General features: G+C 42.3%; 1 protein-coding gene across 1 annotated transcript in view; it reads left to right on the plus strand.

The window, feature by feature from the left end:
* atrnl1b (attractin-like 1b) overlaps positions 1 to 23,021 on the plus strand; it is a 77,993-nt gene that overhangs the window by 24,989 nt on the left and 29,983 nt on the right. The window contains exons 20-25 of the mRNA XM_008277579.1: positions 979 to 1,072; positions 10,074 to 10,126; positions 12,768 to 12,862; positions 13,152 to 13,230; positions 15,430 to 15,587; positions 19,599 to 19,660. Coding sequence (XP_008275801.1) covers positions 979 to 1,072; positions 10,074 to 10,126; positions 12,768 to 12,862; positions 13,152 to 13,230; positions 15,430 to 15,587; positions 19,599 to 19,660 — 541 coding nt within the window. The remainder of the gene's footprint in view (positions 1 to 978; positions 1,073 to 10,073; positions 10,127 to 12,767; positions 12,863 to 13,151; positions 13,231 to 15,429; positions 15,588 to 19,598; positions 19,661 to 23,021) is intronic.

Consider the following 23,021-nt stretch of genomic DNA (forward strand, 5'->3'; position numbering starts at 1 on the left):
GCTGATTGAAGACTGGTGGTGCAGGTTCCTCCATTTACCTGCAGTTTTGAAACAGCATTCCTGAGAAATGACATGCAGGCTTTTGTTTGAATTGCCGGACACTGGAGTCACACAAACGCACACGGGAGCGTTAAGGTCTCGGATAACATCTGTTACGGCACCGGCTTCGGCTGCAACCTGTAAAGTGAAACTACACAGGTGACAATCTGTGAATATTCCCCCTCATTCTTTCAGAGCCCGGGGGGCAAAAATCATTATGTGTCATTACATCGCGAATACATCCAATGCTTTAATTTGAAGTGAGTGGGATCCACTGCATATTCAGTGTGTGTTTTACGCACAGTGGGCATTTTTAAGAAAAAAATAACCCTCCCATCTAGTGTGATTTGCACATATTAAAATTAAATCCCTGTTATCACCAGCTGTCAATAACAAGAAGTGTGGGAGAAGTATTCCAGTCGCCCTAAAATATTCATATGTACAGTGTGGGAGAGCGTGCTAAGAGGGAGGTTTAGCACTTTGGGAAGGATGTCATTGCCTCCCGTCTGGGGCTCGGGTGCACTTCTCCTTCATGTATCACTTCACCCAATCTTTTGGGAAACACTGTTGTTTACCGTCTCACCCAGATCGATATCAATTTCCCCTCTTGTGTCGTTCAGTATAGCAGAAGGCATGTTTGTAGCCTAGCTTAGCACAAACGCCGCGAGCGATGGACAACTGCTGGTCGAGTCCTTAAAAGTGTGGGGGGGAAACAATTGCTGTGGCACAGATTGTGGGAACTTGAAGGCGCCCTGAGGAGAACTCAAATGTTTAAACCGAGGTTGAAAGTGGATTACTGATCAGTCAAAAATGTCAGCGAAGTTTTTGCTTATGTGTCACACTAATCGATGATGATTTTTCTCCCTGTGTTCTCCCTTTCTGTTCCACTCTCCCCCCTCCTCAACCGTCTTTTCCATCTGTGTTTATTGCCTGTTCCAGCCTGTAAGTGTAATGGCCATGCAAGTGTGTGCCAGGTGTTAACTGGCAAGTGCTTCTGCACCACCAAGGGGATCAAAGGAGACCAGTGCCAGCTGTGAGTACACCGGCCACATGCTCCCACACACACACACACCTCAAGAAAACACAAGCACAGTGCCGTCTTGTCATTTTATAACCTTATAATCTAAATCCTGGAAAACTAAAATGAATGGTGTTGCTTCTGTCTCTGAACATCACAATGCAGTTTCAGTGAAAGGAGAAAAAAAAAACAAAAAGTAGCGTCTGCTCACTGACCTCCCGCTTGGCTTTTTGCCTGATCAAGACCTGGCAGAGTTGAAACGTTGCCTATTTTCAGTCCAATAATTTACTGGGAGCTGTTGACTCCCAAATACTGCCCCTGAACCAAAAATACAAAGTACTTTCTTTTTTTTTTTTTTTGCTAATTGTCACATCAGCATCCGCTTGTGCCTTCCCACAAAAGTTCACATCTGCAAAAGAAAGGTCACATGAGAGACGTACAGACGAAGTTCCAACTGGATTTCACTGACTGAAGGTAGCATCAGACAGAAGTGAGTCTCTGGGCAGCTTGTCACCGGGTCAGTAATCACTTGGGATGCAGCCCCGATGAAATGCTTTAGGCTGCTTTAAGGGAGACTCATTTTGACGAGTGTGACAGCTACATGGAGGAAGGTGTTCTGTGCTGTTTGAGATGTTTTGCCTTAAAAAACCTGAATGTTGGCTCTGTGATTCCAGCATGTTTATGATCTGTCTTTACGGACACAAATAGAGATTCTGTTAAAATAGTTCAAAACAGATTTTAAGGAGGGTTAATATAAATTAGGAAGTGATTTAACCGCCTGAACTCTCAGCAGTTTCTGGTCATTTCTTGCACCTGTCACATTGTTACTCACTGTGGGCTCATTGTCACTAATATAAAGAGTCATGCAGCTCTATGGAAACAGTACAGCCTTTAATACTTGGATTATAAACCTGAAAACCTGAAATGGTATTACCAATATTAGAAGAAAAACGGTGGCTCTACATACATAAGATTTCAGTTTTGATTTCATGTTAGTCACTGATGGCTTCTTCATTGCCACAAGGACTTTTTTTATATTTTATTTTTTCTCGCAAACGTTTTATTTTTGGCACATTTTAAAATGAGACATGTAGAATCAACTGGTTTTAATGAAATATCAAGATATGTAGCTTAAAACTGCAAGTCACTAATGAACCAAGGACTGTCGTAAAGTTGAAAATTCAAAGATGGTTTCCTACCATGATCCATCCATCCATTATCTATACTCTGCTTAATCCTCACTCGGGTCATGGGGGGCTGGAGTCTATCCCAGTGGACTCAGGGTGAAGGCAGAGGACACCCTGGACAGGTCGCCAGTCTATCACAGGGTTACACTTAGAGACAGACAACCAAGCACACTCACATTCACACCTATGGACAATTTAGAACCACCAATTAACCTCAGCATGTTTTTGGACTGTGTGGGAGGAAGCTGGAGAACCCGGAGAGAACCCACGCTGCACGGCGAGAACATGCAAACTTCACGCAGAAAGATCCCGGGTTGCAAACCGAGGCGACGGTGCTAACCACCAAGCCACCTTGCAGCCCTCTTACCGTGATAAATGGTGTAATTTTAGTGATTTAGAGAAAAAAAAAAACAACAAAAAAACAAAAATGTGCCTTTAGAAACCACTGTCAGATTTTGGGGTTCAGAGGGTTAATATGACATAAGTGGTGGTTAACACTCCAGGAACTTTTACGAAACACATCATTTACATTCTGAACATATTGGAATTTTTTTTCTCTCAAGTGGATCCGTGCATGCATTTATCTGTCATGTAATAAGAGCTCACTCAGCTGCTCCTTAAGTGCTGTCACAGATAAATCAGAAAGACACTAAAAAGTAAGTATATACACATTAAATGCAAATTAAGTTGATCTGAATTTGAGTAATGGCATAGTCTCACTTCAAGCAAGCCTTTTTTAAATCATATAATGCGATTCATCATGATATGATTAATGCACTGGAGTGATTCAGAAACGTCCTGACGTGGTTACGAGCGCTGATTTCTGACCACCTAGAGCAGCCCTGCCTCTCCTCATGTGAAGGCCTGCGTGCTGATGCTGCTGATTTGTAGGAACAGGGAAGCGTCCGGTGACATTATCGGCTAAAAACCTCCACCTCCAGGACCGCTTCTGCTGACACGGTGGAATCCACCAGTGTAGGAGGACCATCTCATCTTAGCTGCCAGCTTTCCCAGTTGTAAGCAGAACGGACACTCGTGTTTTTAATTCCCCTAATGGAGGGGTCACTGGCATACACCCTCACCAAAAGCTCTCTAAAATAGATCAAAATCACTTTTTCTCCTCTCCCTAATCAGGTTTTTTTTATCTGTTCGGTTACACATTTCATCATCACACATTTCACACCATATTGAAACTAATTAGAATCCTTCTGACTAAATATCATATTAGCTTTAGTCAGATTTTAGTCACGTCATACGACTGATTCAGTCGACACGTCTTCTTGCTGCATGCAGTGACAAGACTTTGGCCGGCAAAAGTAACATCCAGGAGTCGTGACAGTCTTAAAGCTTTGTTTACATCCACTTGTACTCACCAGCAGTGTCTAACAAATGTGTTAAATGCATTTCTTGTTAACTCATCAAACAATTTTGGCTCTGATATTGGCATTTGTACTCATACAAAATGCGGCTGCGTATCAAATCAAGTAAACTGACAGCCAGGCATTAAGGGAGGGATCAAGGTGTTTCGGGTTTGCCCTTGAGGTGCCGCTGCAGCAGCACCTTGTGCAAAAGAAATTCCATGTGGCTGCAGTCCAGTGTGGAGGAGTAATGTACAGCAGGGAACAGACAGGTAAAACTGAAGTTAAATGTCTGGAGCAGAAGGTGAACAGCGAGTCCCTCGAAATAGGTTGTCAAAGTGGTGTTGTGTGAAGTTAGTCCAAGTGATGGCGAGATGGAACAAATTACGTGCAAAGAGTGCATTACGCTCTTGTCGCTGCCACAAAAGCAACACAGCTTACTTGTTCAGCCACATGGAAACCACCACGAACCGCAGCACAATGTATACATAAAGGCCAAGGATAACGTCGGTACCTCGCTGATTCCTGGTTCTCGGCCAGGGTCAGATTTCAATTAAAGCGACGCAGTGGGTCAGCGCATCACACGTTGTAAAAGTGAAAACCATGTGAAGTTGATTTATTTTAGGGAAAACGTCGGTCACATTTTATTTATATTTTACCCCCAGGAGATGATTAAAGGACTTATCCTGTTTTGATGCAAAGATTTGTCCATTAGTGAAAGCAGCATCCATTTACATGTGAAAGATGCAATAAAAGTGTCATCCCATGAATCAATAAAAAATCCTGATACATAATTGTTGTATCCATACTGATCAAAACAACCTTGCAGCCCGTGTTGTTTAAAAATGATTTGAAATAGTCGATCATTTACATCCTTGTGTACTCGCTAGTGTACTTCCTTGGACACATCTGCAGCCCTTCTTGTAAAACCATCACAATGTAGTAGGGAGGTCCCGTTTAAGGGTTGTTTTTTTGCATCCAATCCGATTCAGTGGGTTGGATATTTAGTATCCGCCACTATTTTCCTAGATAATAGTGACATTATGTAGATTGGCTAAAGACTTCTTTGAGGTTTAATGACCTTTAACCAGTGTTTAATTAAGTGGGATAAACTAGGTCAGTGGTCTTACACAGCAGTGATACTGTTTTCAAAGCTTTTTTTTGTCCATGTTTTGGCAGATGTAAACAAAGAATGGTTTGTGCCAAAACAATCGAGCCCAATCTTAGGATCCGGCTCGGTATACCTTCACTACATAGCACCACTGGTGGTCGAAAACCTTACAATGAATAAAAGAAAAGTAACGTCAAAGCCCAAGAATAACACTGAGCCAAAGAAGACATGAATGTGATGGGAATGAAAGGGAAAGATAGAGAGGAAGAATAAAAAGGAAAGGGAAGGCAGACAGGCTGCGGGAGAGTGAGACCTCTGCAAACCCTCAATGCTTTCTGTCAACTTTGACAATGACACTTTGCACCATTGACTAAATGTCACACTGGTTTCTGCTACCAGATGGAACGCAGCGCGGCACAGTGAAGAGCAACAGTGGGATGGCAGCTGGCTAACAGCTGATACCAACAACCTCATTTTCTACCGTACAGAATCAGACCGAGGTATCGGGCCAACCGTCGTCGGCCGTTTAGAGAGAGGAAGTGCTCGTACGGCTCTGGAACCAGCTTTGGGAAAGTTCCTGCAATCCCATTAGCGGTTATCAGCTTCAAATTTATCCAGCAACATGAACCTCGAGAATATGTTGTTAATTCAGCGCCATTTACACAATGTGTCCAGCGTGTGCTAAACTCAAAATGCATTCTCCCATTCATACATGTTGGTGTAATCAAGTAATCGGTCATTGTAATCTAATTAGTAGCATTGTGGGTGTGGCGTTTGCTGTTCCATCTTCGTAATATCATTTCTGGTTCTCATTACTTGTAATCACTGTCTCCCTGCCACTCACTCGCAGCATCCCCAGCAGTAACCCCTTCAACAAAGACCTCTACACAAGGGTACTCGGGTCTTTTCTGCAATGTACACAAAAGCACACACACATGCACTCCGTCACACATGCATGCACCGCAACCACCGACGCCATTAGGACCTCCAAATAATGGCTGCACTAATGAAGTGAAGGGTGCACCGGTGCAGAATAGAATTGTTTTTGAAAACAATTGATGAGGTCTGCATTGGGTTACAGCGATGAGTCAAAAAAAAAAAAACAAAGAGGAGTGAGGGGAAATATTTCTTATTACAGCGCTCGTTTCCAAGCATACATTATTGCGGATGCCTCTCGTGCTGGGGGTAACGGGGGTAGCTGCTGTGCCTGCGTCTGTGTGAAAGACATTGTGTAGGTTCACAGCACATTTCTTCTCCGCCGGTGTGTGTGTGTGTGTGTCGTCTGTTAAATCACAGAGTGTGCACAAACACAGACAAAGGTTCAAGCTGGGTGTAGATCAAATTAAGATACAGTGCAGGGGGATTGCCTGAAGTTCAGATGAGTGCACGGATGCATGCAGGTGTAGATTAAATTAAGATACAGTGTAGAGGAGCTGCATTATACCAATGAGTACGTGTGCGTTTTGCCTTCTGCAAATGCCAGGCAGCCGAAATGCCCCGGGAGTGATGTTCTGTAAGGTTCAAAAGCCTCCGGCGGCATTTGTCCTCTGTCCTTTGTAGCGTGGTAAAAGAGCACTCTACCCTGTCCTTGCCTGTTTAACATTAACAGCGAACAGCGGCCGAGCTGGCTCCTCTAACCGACTGAGTGTCCTGCCCCCATTAGATCAGCTCAGCGCACTGATCCTTGTTCTTCATTTGATATAAACTTAAAATCCATCTCAATCAGGTCACTCAATATGCTTTCGGCTCCAACGCCCTCCTCAGCGTCTGGGCGAAGTCGGCAGCAAAACAGCTGTTGGTGACATGAGACGTGACGATGAGCATTAGAGCTGTCGTCAAATCAAAGACGTTCTTTAATTAATAAAACACACCCCGAGGTCACAGTTTAACAAATTTTCTTTCTTACGTTGTTTTCCATTCTGACGGTATTCCTCCCTGGTGATATTTAAGGTGTTGAAAGACGTCAGATGTGTTGCCTCCACCATCATCTGACTGACATTTCTTTTTTTTTTTTTTTCGCGTAGTACCGTCAACGGCGATACCGTCTGTCTTGCGAATCCAAAATGCTGCAAAACAACCAATGCTGGACTATTTTTAGAGGCAGAGTCATGCTCATTCAGTGTAACATCACTAACAGCCACCTCCTCCTCCTCCTCCTCCTCCTCCTCGGCAGCGTTCGTGTCTCTCAGTCGGCTTGCTCCTCTCCTCCGTTCCCTCCTTTCGTTCGCTGCCTCTCTGACTCCTCTAATATTCACATTCTAACAAGTTTAATTGGTTGCCTGTAAGACAAAACAACTATGAAGCACAATGCGATAATACATATCTAATGTTTAAATTGCTTTGACATTTTTTCCTGTTATTTGTGCTGTTCGAGTGCGTGCGGTATTGCTCGCCTTGTTTATCAGGTAAATACCTGACGAGCGATGTCGGAGCGGTTCGGAGCGAGTTGTAGACAGTTAAGTGCATAAAAAAAAATAAATAAATTGAGCGACAGAGTGGAGAGATGCATTAAAAGCGAGATAAAGAGCAGTGCACACCAATGAACACTGCCATATGTTCCTCCTCATTACAGGCCTTTGGAAAGCCATGAGCCTGATAAAAGACACTCAAGCAGACACATACTCTCGGAGCAGTTGATGGCACTCTGTGGATGTTAACAAATCATTTTGCTTGGCAGCACTTCATTTAAAAGACAGACTATTTTGGCTGATGCCACAATATTGCTGCTGTTGTTTTGAAAACTGCGTTAACTTTTAAACAGCAGTGGTTTGAGCAAACTATATGACCTCACAAGACCGAGTAAACCTATGCTCATTCTTTGGCTCAACAAACGCACAGGAATAATTCATGAAAGGCTGTTTAGTTCACAGATGTATCAAGCCAACCGTGCAGGACAGTGTCTTAAAGGTTCTGTGTGTGACGTGTAGAACAACCGTTGCTTGAACCCTAGCATCTCAAATCAGCTGAAAGGTTGCGTACACATATATGATCAACATCATGAGCCCACACTAGCATTGGATAATACATTGAATTGATGAGTTGTTGTCAACTTGTTTATCTTCATTTGACCTGTCGCTGTGAAGGAGAAGCAGAGGGCGACACAGCATCAGAGACTCTCACATGAGCAGGGCTGAGCACACATACATTAGGTTAATAATAGGGATGTGCCGATCAATTATTTTTTTTATCCGAGTCATGTATTGCTTCATATCTGAAAGTCCCATCTGATGCCATTTTCCTAGATAACACACAGTGTTGTAGATTAGCTGTAGCACCTGGTTGTGTCACCAGGGGAACCTTTTCCTGTTGTCCTATAGCGAACAGAGGACTACAGGCAGTTCTTTGTTGACGGGCAGAAAACTTTGCAGGAGTTTGGCTAGGAAAGGGTCACCATGACAGAGTCCTTTGTGACTCTTAATGATCTTCAGCTCGTGTTGGAGACAAGCCAGGATGGAGTAGAACAGTGCTTCTATAACAGAGTGGCCTATGTAGGCGTCACCATTGGCACCCATATCATGTGTCTGTGGACTAAAACTGTGGCTCAGGTGGTAGAGCGGTTGTCCTCTGATCGTTAGGTTGGTGGTTCGATCCCCCGCCCCTCCACAGTTGAAGTGTCCTTGGGCAAGACACTGAACCTGAAGTTGCTCCCAATGGCAGGCAGCAGCTTGCATGGCAGCTCTGTCACCATTGGTGTATGAATGTGTGTGTGAATGGATGAATGAGAAACACATTGTAAAGCACTTTGGTAGAAAAGCACTACATAAGTGCAGACCATTTACTATTTTTACCATTTAAAACATCAACATCAGCACAGAACAAATGTCCACTGTGCTCAATTTGTGTTATCAACTATTCATTGATCATGCTGCGTTTATTAAGAACAGTATTCAGAATTTGCATTCCTGGCATCCATCCACAAATTGTGCTCTCTCTTTACGACACCTGTGGACATAAACAGACATAAACAAAGCGTGGGCGTTGTGTTGATGCATAATGCTTTCATCAGTATCAATCACGACCTTTGACATCGTCTCCTAACATTCCTACTGAAAAACTTTAACAAGATAGGTGTTTGTTGTGGTCCCTGGCTAAATCCGTCCTGTTCTTTTGCTTGTAAATGGTCTGCACTTATAAAGCGCTTTTATCCAAAATGCTTTACAATGTGTTCCTCATTCACCCATTCACACACACATTCATACACCAATGGTGACAGAGCTGCCATACAAGGTGCTGCCTGCCATTGGGAGCAACTTTGGGTTCAGTGTCTTGCCCAAGGACACTTCAACTGTGGAGGGGAGGGATGGGGGATGGAACTTGCGATTGGAGGACAACCTGCTGTACTACTTGAGCCACAGCCGCCCTTTTACAACATGGTGTGTGAGGTCCCTCTCAGTCTGTTTGTAATCACAGAGACGGCCAAAGGTTTCAATGTGAGGGACTCATGTGCATCACTAATATACAGCTTGTACTGTATATGTACGTTGTTGTTTTCTGCTATTTTAATGTGATATTCCTGTTTAGAATCTCACACGTTGCACCTTTAAAGAACAGATCCTGTTTATTTCAACCCTTCTGTTGTGGCTCTGCGGCTCGTTCCAAATTTGTGCTCACGACTTCTGTTTTGGAATAAAAACAGCAAATATTGAGAGAGACAATGCATGCCTCCTACGGCTTTCCAAATAAATGTGATTTTCAGTCCGTCGTTTCAAACACTTGAATCTAAAAACACAGATTTAACACCGCTATGAGTTGAGGGGGGAAATTAAAACTCCTGGACGCAGCTCTGATGATCAAATCCTAAAAACAATCACAAGTGTTGAGCAGAGTTAGACTTGTCTTGGGCTTCCCAGAATTCCCCACTCACTGGCTGTCTCAGAAACTTGATTGTTTACTGTCTTATCTGATTAATTCCTCAAAAAGGATTCACCTTGATCGGCGGTTAGTCTTGATGTGGCTTTCACTTCTCGGGTTAGGATTATATATCTCAAATAATCAAGTAAGAATCCATTTACATAAATCGTGTTGTTTGCTTCAAGGATTTTCAGGGATTAAACTTCGTACATTACTTTTAGGTGCCGCGCTCTGCCATCAGGTGGAATCATCGCATGTCAGTGTGTCGCTTTGATAAACAAAAAAAAGTTTTGGGGTTAAAAAAAAAAAAAAAAAATCTAATTAACTTTTTTACAAACTATCAGATTATTTCCTCTTTGTCAGAAGTACCAAACTTGATGAGGCGCCAACAGCAGGAGCTAATGCGCTGGCACTTGGCATACACTGCTCCTGATAAGAGGCATTCTTGCTCTCAATCTGTTAGCACTCTTCTTCATCTTGTTCACTCCTCTCTGTTTTCTTCACTGCAGATGTGACTCAGAAAACCGTTACCTTGGCAATCCACTCAGAGGAACCTGTTACTGTGAGTAATTCTCCACTGGACAGCTACTTGCTGGAGAGACAGCCCATATGCACACACACACACACACACACACACACACACACACACACACACACACACACCTCCTTGATTATTCTTGGCTATTCTCTCTCTGCTTTTCTTTCTCTCTCTCTCTCTCCCTCTCTCTCCACTTCTCCACTTCCACTCTTCCGCTCTGGGCAGATGGAGCATTTTAGCACTTTGGCACCAGGGGCGCTTGTTCGGTGACAGAATGACTTGTCGTGAAAATGTCAAGTGCATCAGAGGGAGTGAGTGATTGAGCTAATCAAGGAGACGGAGGAGTATAAATTCTCCACTTGTCTACTCACTCAATCACGCACCTACTCATTTATTCATTTAAAAAGTCGACTAAATGATAGTTTGACTTGTAAAGTAAAAAGGAAAAATCTATCAAGGCGTGTGATGCAAAAAAAAAAAAAAAGCAGCACCGTGAAAAGAAATAACATAAAGCTGACATCCAGTGCCTCTGCTGCTGCTGCTGCTGCCGCTGCTGTGTGTACTGTACATGCTGGTGTTTGTGCTCTGTGTGTTTATTTGCATGATGTGGTGTCCTTCACGGTGCTGCAGTACTTAGTGATTTGTTATCTGCCTTTCAGCACTCTGCTACTGACAACAGAGCCTTTGCCAAGGTTTTGTCCCTTTTGAAATGCCATAGCCTGACAACAGGCTCAATGAGGGGAAGACGGGAAACTAAAAGCCCGAAGCTTGTTTTAACCTCTGGACACCACCGGGACTTGTTCTTGAGCTTCAGCATTGTAAACACAACACTACTCACCATCTAAAAGGCCATTCACTATAGATTAACACGGTGCGCTAATGGCGACATTATCCGGCTACATTACAGCGTATTAGGCGATTTCTCACGGTAACTGGTAATTATGATCTTACTTCTATTATCTCTCAAGCTGTGACACTAATAGCGTTTGACTGTCACATGCAAACATAAGTGACGTGAAACAGAGAACTGTCACAGCTCAAGCGGGTTGATTTAGAGGCTGAATAATCACATATAGCTGATGCATTTTTAACCGTTTGTTCGTGTGCGCTCGTTTTTAGTGCAGAAAGGTAAAGAAAGAAGTTCAAATAAGGACCTACTGTTGTACTATGGAACTCCACATCCCCGTGCAAAGTTATATACGTCCAATTTAACCAAAAGAAATCATTTTAACCCTTTAAACCACAGGCAGTTTCTTAGACTCACTGTGTTCCCATTTTTCATAGCAATATCTTTATCCAACACATCTATGGAAACTGCACAACAATGGCTAGATCTTGAAAAAATAAGAAAAAATTAAATAAAAAAACTGGAATGAACATAAATAGAATTGTTTCCAAACTCCCACAGGTGGTGCTACATACTGTAGATATTTTACTGCTTACCTTTTTGATTTGTTTCCACACTCGTCTCCTATTTGCTCTCCCTAAACGCAGCCTGCAGAGTCATTTGAAATACTTCCTGAGTTGTTGTCATGTGACTCATGAGTTAAACATGGCTTCTCAGAGCGAACACAGGCTGTTCTCCCCTCAAACTCTGCTTAAGCACTAAATCTGTAGCAGAAAGTGGGCTTAAACATAAGTTGCAGAAGTATTGGCATTCAGAAGTTAATGTGGAGTTAAAAAATGAGGTGAAATTTCAATGTTGGCAGCAGTACAGACTAGATGTGAGAGTATTTGACTTGCTTTACTTTTGCATTGGACACTTGCACCAGTTCAGGAACACATTAAACATGAAAAACTTTTCTTAACCCTCCGATTATCTTTGGGGCCAATTTGACCCCATTCAAGAAAAAGGATTAGGGTTTAGGGTTAGAGTTAGAGAAGCACACTTTTTCTTTTTGTTTTACTGAATATGATTGATGCTGAAGATTTATTTTTGGCAATTTTTTTTTTAAAGAGTCATGTTGAATAAAATCGCACATTATTAGTTTAGCTTAGCTTAGTTGAAAATCTGACAATTTGTCCTGTTTTTTGTGGTTTCTTGCCTGGTAAATGTTGTATTTCTGGGGATTTCAAAAACAAAACATTCAGTCAATCTGGGCTGTTGGTTTAGAGGTTCAGAGGGTTAATGCACACATGGGGATATGTACAAACAAGTCAGGCTAACAAATGATACTGTTTTTATTATTATTGTAATTTTCCATGCCAGAAAATGTCTCCTGAATATTCAATCACCTACCGTTTCAGTCATCGCAAATAAACATCCAGTCAAAAATGCAAATCTACATTTAGTATATATGTATTAATGCTTTATACTCGTTGAAGTTTGATTTATGGATGCGCTCTAGATAGCTGCGTGTGAAATTTGGCACAATTTAGCCGCAGTGTTGAATTCACACGTGACAATTCATTAATAATGGAAGACTTCATTAATCACCGTGGAGGAATATTTGCTGTCAGGGTCTGCTAATTCTATTTGTCCTGTGCTTGATTAGAAAGTTGTCCAGCCTGATTGCAAATTGGCTTTTTCTTCAGATGCTCTCGTAGTAGTCTCTGGAAGTCACAACTGGCAGCTCAGACTGTATTCAAAAAGCTGACACCTGTGCACGGGAACAGATATGACATTTCTTTCTTTTCTTTCTTCCTTGTCTGATTTTCTAAACAGATAATCTCCTGATTGACTACCAGTTCACCTTCAGTCTCATCCAAGAAGACGATAATCACTACACTGCCATAAACTTCATGGCTTCTCCCGAGCAGGTAACTTCTTCGAGAACAGTTCTCGCTCAGGCGACGGGGGCAGCGACGCCTTAAATCACTTACATTTATAGAGGTGACATGAGCGCAGCACTCTATCAAATCTCAAGTCATGGACTGTTACATTTAACGATGATGATCGCTGACGGGTGATTCATTCTGATCATTAGAAAGCTACACTCGCAAACTGCCCCAAAAATGGTTCGATTTTATAACCTCTACGATTGCTTTTGTGGTTTACTGTAACATGCAGCATTCTGTGTTTATCTTATGTTGTGTTCTTTGTCTAAAGGCAAACAAGAACCTGGACATGTCCATCAATGCATCCAACAACTTCAACCTCAACATCACGTGGTCGGTGGGATCAACAGGTACTTCTTTATTTTTGGTTTTCTAGAAATGCTTTTGTCCGGTTTTGGTTCTCTATTTGACAGCAGACAACACTGATGAGAGACTGTATATGGATTCAAGTCATGTTAGGGTGAATCAATCCATTTAAAAGCAGGTTTACGGCGCCCCTATAGCTCACCTAGCTGAGCAGGCGACCCATGAACAGGGGCTGAGTTCGACTCATGCTCACGACCTTTTGCTGCAGGTCTCTCCCCATTCTTCTCCCCCCATTCCTGTCTCTCTCAACTGCTCTAAATAAAGGAAAAAGCCCAAAACATGAATAGAAAAATAAATAAAAGCAGGTTTAGTTGTAAACTAAGTAGCTGGCGAATGAGTTTCCCCTCCTCATTCTGTTGTAAATCCAAATCTTTTTCCACACCTAACCATTGGCTTCGCTGATAAACGCTATCAGGATTGTGGCCAAAAGTTATCAGAATTATACTATTGAGGACATTGTCTCAAGAGTGACGTCACATTTGGATGTTTTAGACATTTCGTTAACAAAAAGCTCTGATATTTTTCCCATTGGAAGGTCACCAACGCAGTGGACGCTCCACCTCCTCGCATCCACACAGACTAAAGCTGATTAAATACAATCTCTTTATTTATTTATTCTCATGTCAGCGCCACAAAAAAAATGCCTAATGCACTCGCATCCACAAATATGTCATTCAAATGGAACTAAATTGCATTTTTTTTTTTTTTGTTTGCCGATCTTTGTTTAGTCATTTCCATTCATCCATTATTTTTTTTTAAATTGCTTGTTATGACAAAAAATGATGGTGTTAATATACAATTTAATTCCCAACACATTTGCAACTGTCACTTAGATGAGGCTTTAGAAATTGAGTTTTTAATGTAGATTTGCTTTGTGTGTGTGTGTGTGTTGTTTTTTTTCTTATTATTATTATTGTTATTAAGGTAATCCTTCAGTCAGTCGGTATACGAGACATAATAGGAACAGTAATGCACCCTCTCTTGTTAGTGTGTACTGTGTCACTGTTGAGTGGATATTATAGGTCCCCTGAGGAAAGACACCCAAGGACACTGCAGTCGTCCAGTGCCACTGTTTATCTCCTGCCCTCCCTTCTCCTCTCAAGTCATCTGCCACTTTCTCCGTCCCCACAACACTGACATTTTCTAGCCGCTAAAAACACGTTAACCTCCCGCGCTCCTTCTCCGCCACCTTAACCTTTTCGCGGCGCCGTCATTAATATTTGAAGTCGGGTCCCCTTTTCCCCCTCGCAAAGATACCGTGTCTCAGAAGGAACGGGAGCCTCTTCACAATCGACGAGAGCATGAAGCGCCTTTAGGTGGGGGTAGGGGGGTGATTTCAATTAAGATAAACGTGCTCACGTAGCCACACTGAAGCTGTCATTTTCACTGCTTTTGTTTCAGAGCTGTGGGTTGGAATGTCAATGTTGAGGAGCCACTGACGTGAGGAAGAATGAGAAATAACTTGGAACGTTTAGACGGACGGAAAAATAGACTCCCGTAGAAGCACATTAGGTCCCAAATATGTTAATTTGGATTTCATGGTGGTTATTAAGAACATGCATTTCTCCTTTGCCTATATTGAGTTTTATTAAAAGGAAATTCCATTATCTGCTTCTGAAATCTTGTCGTCTGATATAACAATTATGCTGCTTTGGAACTAACTGCCAGTTTGGGGCTGTTGTAGTATTCACCCAGAAATAATAACACCCCGCTCACAAATACTGAGCATAAACAGATACAAACGACTATTAATAATTGATGGCAGATTATCTGAACAGACTTGCCCTCGCGCCGTCTGCTCCTGCATATTAAATCTCAGACGTGCTACGTGCATTCGATGGCGGTGAAATTTGATTAAAGCGATCTTCACGTGATACCTACAGTCATCACATTCCCAGTTTTGTGATTTTCTCCCACGCCCATGTTCGTTTAACGATGACATACGGTCGGTGTGTGTAATTACGCAATAAAGCCCCACTCTGTTATCAGTCCACCAAAAAAGAAGTTTAATGCTGTTAAGACATAATAACCATGGCTCCTGAGAGCTTTCCTGTTGCTCCAAATGGCTTGGTAGAACCATTAATGCGTTCATAATAACACGTTGCGGCTCCGTGTCTGTACGTAGGTGCGCTCTCTGAATGCCAAATGGCAGTGTGCTCAACATGAACTCTTTACCCCAACAGCTGGAACCATCTCCGGAGAGGAGGTGCCCATTGTGTCCAAAACCAACATCAAGGAGTACAGAGACAGCTTCTCCTGCGAGAAGTTCACCTTCAGAAGCAACCCCAACATTACTTTTTACGTCTACGTCAGTAACTTCTCGTGGCCCATCAAGATCCAGGTAAGGACTGAGCCGGCCACCTTGGACTGACAGATGATGTTGTTTCAAGTTGCTCACATGACATACACGAATAGGCCACCCCAGTCCAACATGCATAAAGGCAGCAATCGTCTTTGCAGATGCTGCGCTCCATTGTTGCTCAGGCTGCACTTCATTGTGATTACATATTTAATGAGCGGTAGTTAGCGCTCATAGGTGCACAGCTGTTTTTTTAGCAGACAAAAGCGAAGCACGGTTAATACTTTTACCCCCTTCTCTGATTGAAAGAGATGGAGGCTGTGATTAGTGAAGCGAGCCAAAATACGACGCTGTCTGTTTGCTTTTAGTTGTTTTGGAGGGTTTTGCAGGAAAACAACGACGTTAGTCTCGAAGGCACTAAAGGAAAAATGAGGCTCAGGCCGCTATAATGTGACCGACTGCTACAAAATGACAGACCGAGAGTGATGAGCAGTGATTCATCGCAGGGAAAGCAGTGAAGTTAAGGAGGAGCACCAGGCCAATACACTTAGGCGGTGCCTTCTGAGCTGCGATTCTGACAAACAAACAAGGTCTCGGCTTAGACGTAGATAAGTTCACCCATGACTAACAGGCTCCAGCTAACCACCAGTTCCTTTTCAATTCATGTTAAGTAAAAAAGCGTTACACGTGTCTCACAAACTGGAGCTTTTGAGCTTGAAAAAATTCTCTTCGTTAAGCCTGAAGCAACAAATCCAATCTGAAACCTAAAATAATAGTTTGATATTCAGTATATCAGTGCTGTAATGTGAAAGGTGTCACTTGTACAAGCCCACAGAATGAACACTTACTGCTAAATTTGTACGTTTAAGCAAGAAGCAAAAGCTTTTAGGAAATGTGATACCATAAGATAACAATTATCATTCCTAATAATAGCACACGGCACCCATTTTGCTAATTAGCCCACTCCCAAATATCGATTTTTATATTCCGTCCCGCCACTTCACATGGTGGATGACTGGACCACCTTGGTGTAATAATATCTTTGGGGTCAGTCCGTCTGTGGAGGTGGCCCAGTAATAGTTTTCTATTAGATTTCCTTGGCCAACAGTCACTTATTTATTATGGACCGGCCTGAGCTGTTAAAGCAAATAGCTTCTGTAACAGGATAAGGTCTGTATTTCCTTGCTTGCCTGGATGAGATAAGGCAGAATTTGAGAATGCACTTAAGAGCTTTTGTATTGAAGGTCCGAGCACATAAAATAGGCATTTAAATGTGGATTAAGATAGTAGAGAGATTTTTCTTTCTTTGCTGTCAGTATTCTGCTCAGTGTAATAAAAGTCCCCTCGCGACAGAAGAACGTCCTCAAATGATGCAATTGATCGGCCGGGATGGACGCATTGAAATTAAATTAACCCCGCACATATTGCTTTGACCCCGTGTGGCGTGAAAAGCAGGTTTTGCGAGCACTAAATAGAACTGTCCCTTTTTATTTAAAAGCCAGAGAAAACATCTGTGCAAAGTGTGCTTTTGAGTCACGTTAGCCATGTCAGCGAGCATCGCATCTCAGATCAGCGATTCTCATTTTCTACTTAAAAAGATTGGAAAAAGTCAAAGGTGGCAGAAAGTTTGTGAGGGTGATGAAGTTGTCAATAAAGAACCGACTGTGCTCTGCTGCGTAATCCCAAACACGTGCACGCCGCTCTTCTGACGACTGATGAAGCCAAATAATCAGCTGTTTGTTGCTTTTCAATTACAGATAATAAAGGAATAATTAGAAACAATTAAAAACAGTTTAGGAATAATACACCTCCTCTAAAAGCACAATTAGCTAACCCTATGTGTTGCCAATCAGAGACTCGACACTGCTGCAGTTGTGTTTGTGCGTCTGCGTGCTTTCAGGGCAGGATGCCTCCGGAGCAGCAACGGTATATAATGACATGTCACTGTGATGCGACCTATAAGGTTTAGCTGCCGGGGCTGTGTGTAATCCCTGTTTTAATGAAGATGAAACATATTTCTGACCCATTATTCACTAGCCATCGTGCCTTTCAGACATGAAAACACAAATGAGCTACATAAGGGAAGTGTTGTCCACCTCAGTGGCTGCGCGAGGTCGTCATGTTAACCTATAGTCTCAGTGAAACAAGCGTCCAGTTGCATTTGGAATTGTATCGGACTGTGAAATTTAGTTTGACTGTTACTATTTCTATCTTTGTATATAAGCAGAGGTTTGTCTAAATAATGCTGCGCCCTCATACTCCCGACTTGCGCCCTCTTACCAAAATGAACACTTGGGCCATGTTCTTTCATGCTGCTGTACAACATGCAGTCTTCACAAAAACGATCTTCTCGGCCGTGAAAATATCCCAGCACCATCACAAGACAATGTATCAGATCATCAACAACGTTATAATGACTCCAGCATATTCCGATTGCGGTAGATACACCGTTAGACGGTGCAAAAAACAATTGAAATTGGTGTTTTCCATGCCGAGGCGCCATATTGTTTTGGTGTTGGCTGCTCTCACGAGATTTCATATAGGTTACATGCAAGGTCAGCTGACCTACACAGCGAGATTTCGAGACTGAATGACCACTGGCAGTGGTTAGTGTACATGACAGGGTCTTACTCCCTCACACTGTGTCATACTGGCAGTGGCTAATGTACATGTATGATAAGGTCTTACTCCGTGACATTATGTTATACTCAGGTTAGTGTACATGACAGGGTCTTGCTCCCTCACACTGTTACACTGGTTAAAGTACATGTATGTGTAACATGGTGCAGTACAGGCATGTAAGAACATTCCAGGTACTAGTAAATAGAAGTGTTGCCAATACTAGTATTTGTCATGTTTTCATTTACAGACTACAGCTGTATTACAATTCTAACCAAACAACAATTGCTCAACAGTTGATAATGTCTTGATTTCTGAAGTTTCATGAGCTAAAATTTCTCCCTCAGTTAGCCTCAGAATGTCCCATTCGAGCTTTAGTTTTCCAAAGGCAACTTCCCCCACCTTGTTCGCTTCGCTCCCTCAACACATTTTGCTCCCTCATACAATTTTATTCTAGAAAACCCCTGTATAAGTATAGGGAAGATTTAATTTCAAGTCTAAATAAATCAGTTAATTTTCATGGGATGCTCTTGGGTCAGGCGCCAGATTTATCCAGTTGATTAAATGAATCCTGTCGTCTCCTGGCAGGAACTTTCTGGGTTTTTTTCTTGTTTGTGTCTTGCTCTACTACTTTCAAACAGATTTTCACAGACAGCTTTAGTGGGTCCTTTCCGAGAGCCTCGTCAGTGACCTTTTAGCCGCTCCGCTTTGTTCTTAATGGCGACTTGACCTGTCCACACCATGTCACGTTAAGGGCGGGCTTTTTACTCGACGTTCTCCAGCACCAGAGTATTTTGACCCTCCAAATAAAGCTAGCGCAAACATTCGTAGATTATAGATTTATTGCGTCATTATACCAGCGTTCATGTATTTCAATGTAAGATTTCGTTGCATATTCTAATTTATTGGAAGATTTCAACCTTCTTCTTCTGCCGCTGGGTTTTTCCGACAGTCCTTGAACAGAACATGTGCGACGCGTCGGAAAAATTGGCCAAATCTAAAATTTTAATTTAAAATTCTACAAATCTTATTTTAAACTGTACAAACAATAAATGCTTGCTTTCATCTAATTCTCCAACTACTAGGTGTAGCCGTGATGCCTTCAGTGACCCCACCGTGACCAACAGTCACACAACAAAAATTCAGGGACTTTGTGTTTCAGAGACGAGTGTAGAAACAAGTTAAAAAACGTAAGCTGTAATAATATTTCCTGTGTGTGGAGTGATGATTTATGGTGCTATTATGACGGCACAAAAGACGTTTTAGAGTCCGCTGTACGTCATTCCATGCTTTCTTCCCTCTACCTGCCCTCACGCTCTCCACTGCCACGCCAGAATAAAAGCTTAAAAATGGCCAGCAACAAAAAAAAAAGCGTTTTTAAATGGCTGTCGTGGTGTTTTGATAGTAACTCATTTTCCTCCTTTCCTCTAACAGATTGCCTTCTCTCAGCACAACAGCATCATGGACCTCGTCCAATTCTTTGTGACATTTTTCAGGTGAGTGTGTCAGATATTTATACAACCTAAATATAGACATTCAGTCATTTCTTTTAGCTGTTCTGAGCGTTCATCGGTCAAGAAAAAAAACACATTACCCCCCAGCTCTTCATTCTCCCCTCCCGTCTCTCGGGGCCTTATTGAAGCTACTTGAGCCTGTTGGGCCGGTTCTGTTAACCAAGTGCTTGTAAATGCTTCTTGTGTCTTCAAGGCAGTGATTTTCCTTTTTCAAGTGGCAAATGAACTGCCAGTAGCAATTTAAATAGGTGCATATTTCTCTGCAAGTGCCATCTAAAGAGAAGGCGTGGGCGATCAAGATATGAGGGCTCTTAATGATTTTTCATCCTGAGAGCTGCGATGGAAGTCTTTCATCATTGAAATGTTTAAAATGAGTCAATTGGGCTGTCTCAAAAGCACATCAAAGTCTGAATAAGTCAAGAGGATGTGAGTATAATTGCAAAATTTATGCTTTAACTTACATATTGGCCTCTTTGAAAAGCTAGAGAAAGGGAGTTCAGCCACAAAGCCTTGCTTACCGCGCTACGAGCCGTGACAAGGTGCAGGCGGCAGGTCGGGTTTGTCTCAATGGAAGGGACAATAATTTTCACACTGATAGCCGCTGACTTACAGCCGCGGCGCAGCTTCTGTGTATGTGTTCGTTTTATTTCACAGGAGCTGATGGACTAACATTATCTGTGTAGGTGTCACGGAGGGAATAGAAGACAGTCTTTGCCCAAGGCGCCTGCCCATCATTGCCCAGTCTACAATAACTTTCCCAGAAAAAGCTGTCACACAAGCAGTTATCTTCTGCCTCCGACTGATCAAATTACAATTGAATAGCCAAATTCTGAAATCCTTGGAAGGGGAAAAGGACGGAGCTTATTTTTTTTTTAAAAATGCGTCTGACAGCAGCTTACATCATTTGGACAGGAAACATTTTTCGATAGGGGTCAGGACAGGGGCGCAGGAAGGTACAGCTTTGGTCTTGAAAATTGTTGTTTCAGTTGCAAACCGCTTTGACTCAAGTTTTAATTTTGAAAAACTGCTGAATTCTCGTGCTGGTTTGCTTGTGTACAGCCAAAGGAAATCAGTCCAAGCTTTCCATAACACAGTATGAAGCTTTTTCCCCCCCTTTTTTTTTGTTGCCTGCCTAATTTTCTGCACCTACTTCCATTAGTATGCATTGAATTTTTTTTTTCCTCTCTCCCATTGCCAGGCAGGTTATTTTAATTCTGTTGAGCCTTTTGTCTGCATTCGTGTTGTCCAGTTCTCACTGACCCATAAACTCTGAAAAAGTGAAAGGCCTTGATGGAGTATAGAGCAGTTGTGTGTGTGTGTTTGCCTCAGTGTGTGTGTGTGTGTGTGAGAGAGATTTGAGGAGGGATGAACCTGCAGGAAACATAATCAGCCTGATGACAAAATGTCAAATCACCCCACAGGGTTTCTAAACCTCCTTGTACGAGAGATAGAGGGTGAAGGAATGACAGCATGACTTTTCTGCCGCTGTTGTTTTCCCGTCTGAGTTGATTCAAGTATCAGTTCACCTTTTTTTCCGCTGCCAGTATTTTTCCTATAATCCGCATTTTGTCGTCATCTTCGCGACTTCACAAACGACTTTCACAGCTCTCTTTAGGATGTAACCTACATATCGTGTGATTGTTTCATACGTGATGATTAAATGTTTGCAGAGAGGATGCTGTTGTGCTTTAATTAGTCGCCAACCTACTTATCATATCGGGGGTTTAAGGTCAAACGACATTACACTGAATTAAACTGTTAATAGGTGCTTTCTTGTTTAGCATTTTAAAGCAGCCGAGTCTTATCTTCGGCTTGTTAGCAGCCATGGAAGTCTGAGGAAAGCAGGTATTGATATACATCGATCGCGGTAACTCTAGCCGTGCAGTTACAGGGAGGAGAATGTAATTAAAAGACAGCAGCAGAACCGCGTTCAGCTCATTATTGTCGATTTTCGTCAACATCGTGTGACTCGATCACAAAGAAATTGAAATATTTGGCGAGAAATTAAGCTTCCTATGATGCTGAATGGGAACACATGCTGCTAGGGTGGCAAAAAACTCACACCTTATGAGCTCGACATGTCACCTGATCACATATCTACCTGTAGAAAGTGGTTTTGTAAATTCACTTTTTGTCCTTCATTACCTCAAGTAGGGGCTTCTTTTTATGAAGAAGAAGAAGAAGCAAAGGGGATTAAAGCTCCTTTAGTTTCTAAGATGCAGCCGATGAAAGCCAAACATCTATCCAGGAACTTTTGTCACTTCTGTCACCTAAAAATCTCATTCCATCCCTCCCCCACAACCCCTCCTCTGCTTTGGCTGTTATCTTCAAAGGTGTCTAAGACGGTGCAAGTGCTTCAGAAAGAATCAAACGGAGCTCGTGCACCTGTAAAATAAATTGTGAGGCCGTGATATTTGAAGAGTTTTGCGACAGTCAACACCTAAATCCTGCTTTCCCTTCTCTTCTTTTTTGTTGTTGCTTTCTTCAAACATCCCCACCCGCCCGCCGATGGATTTAGCAGGTGTGGCAGTCGAAAGTTTACAATATCAAACAAATCGGCCCGTGATATCAGAGCTGGTTACGCGTCTCTGATGGGATGCGCTTATTAGATCAGGCCGCCCATTATAGAAACGTCCCTGAAGACGAGGGCCTGCTGGTCGTATTACCGCATGCGTTTTATATCCAGATAGGATTGTCTTTGTTCCTGGATGTCAGGCAGAAGTTCAGGTTCCCTTCCAATTGAGAATAATTAGAGGAAATTAGAAAACACTGAAACCTTTTTAATTTCTAGTGGACTAACTAAGTGTTCTGATTTGAGGTTGTTTGAAGATCATTTGTTTTTCAACTAACAAAACTGCCAATTTTTTCCCGACGAAGCTAACTTAACATGCCGCAGATATCAAATTAGTAAACGTATATCTTTGCTCCACACAGACAGAAAACCTCGTCGACCGTTTAGAGCGCTAAAACTCGGTGTCCACCCTCAGCGAAGCTCCTAAAAAGTGCAGAATGTCTCTTTAGCACATAATAATCTTTACGTTCTCATCTGTCACAGGGATAATGAAGTGGAAGCTCTCAATCAGTCATATTTTTCTATCCCAGTAGTGCTCGGACTGAATTTCCCTTGACTAATGATTATGCTGTTGGGTTATTAATTGAAGTAATCGGCCAAAATGTTCAGTCTACTGAGAAATTAATGTGCTATTTCTTTCAAATCATCTCCCCTGTTTTATGTGTGTGGGGGTTTTTTTTGTTTGTTTTTGTTGTTGTGTGAAGGAATTTCAAGGATACCCATCCACATCATTTTGGTCACTGAATGAAACTTAGAAGGCTTTGTAAGAAT

The sequence above is a fragment of the Stegastes partitus genome, unplaced genomic scaffold, assembly GCF_000690725.1.
Source record: "Stegastes partitus isolate 25-593 unplaced genomic scaffold, Stegastes_partitus-1.0.2 Scaffold101, whole genome shotgun sequence".
Taxonomy (NCBI): Eukaryota; Metazoa; Chordata; class Actinopteri; family Pomacentridae; genus Stegastes; species Stegastes partitus.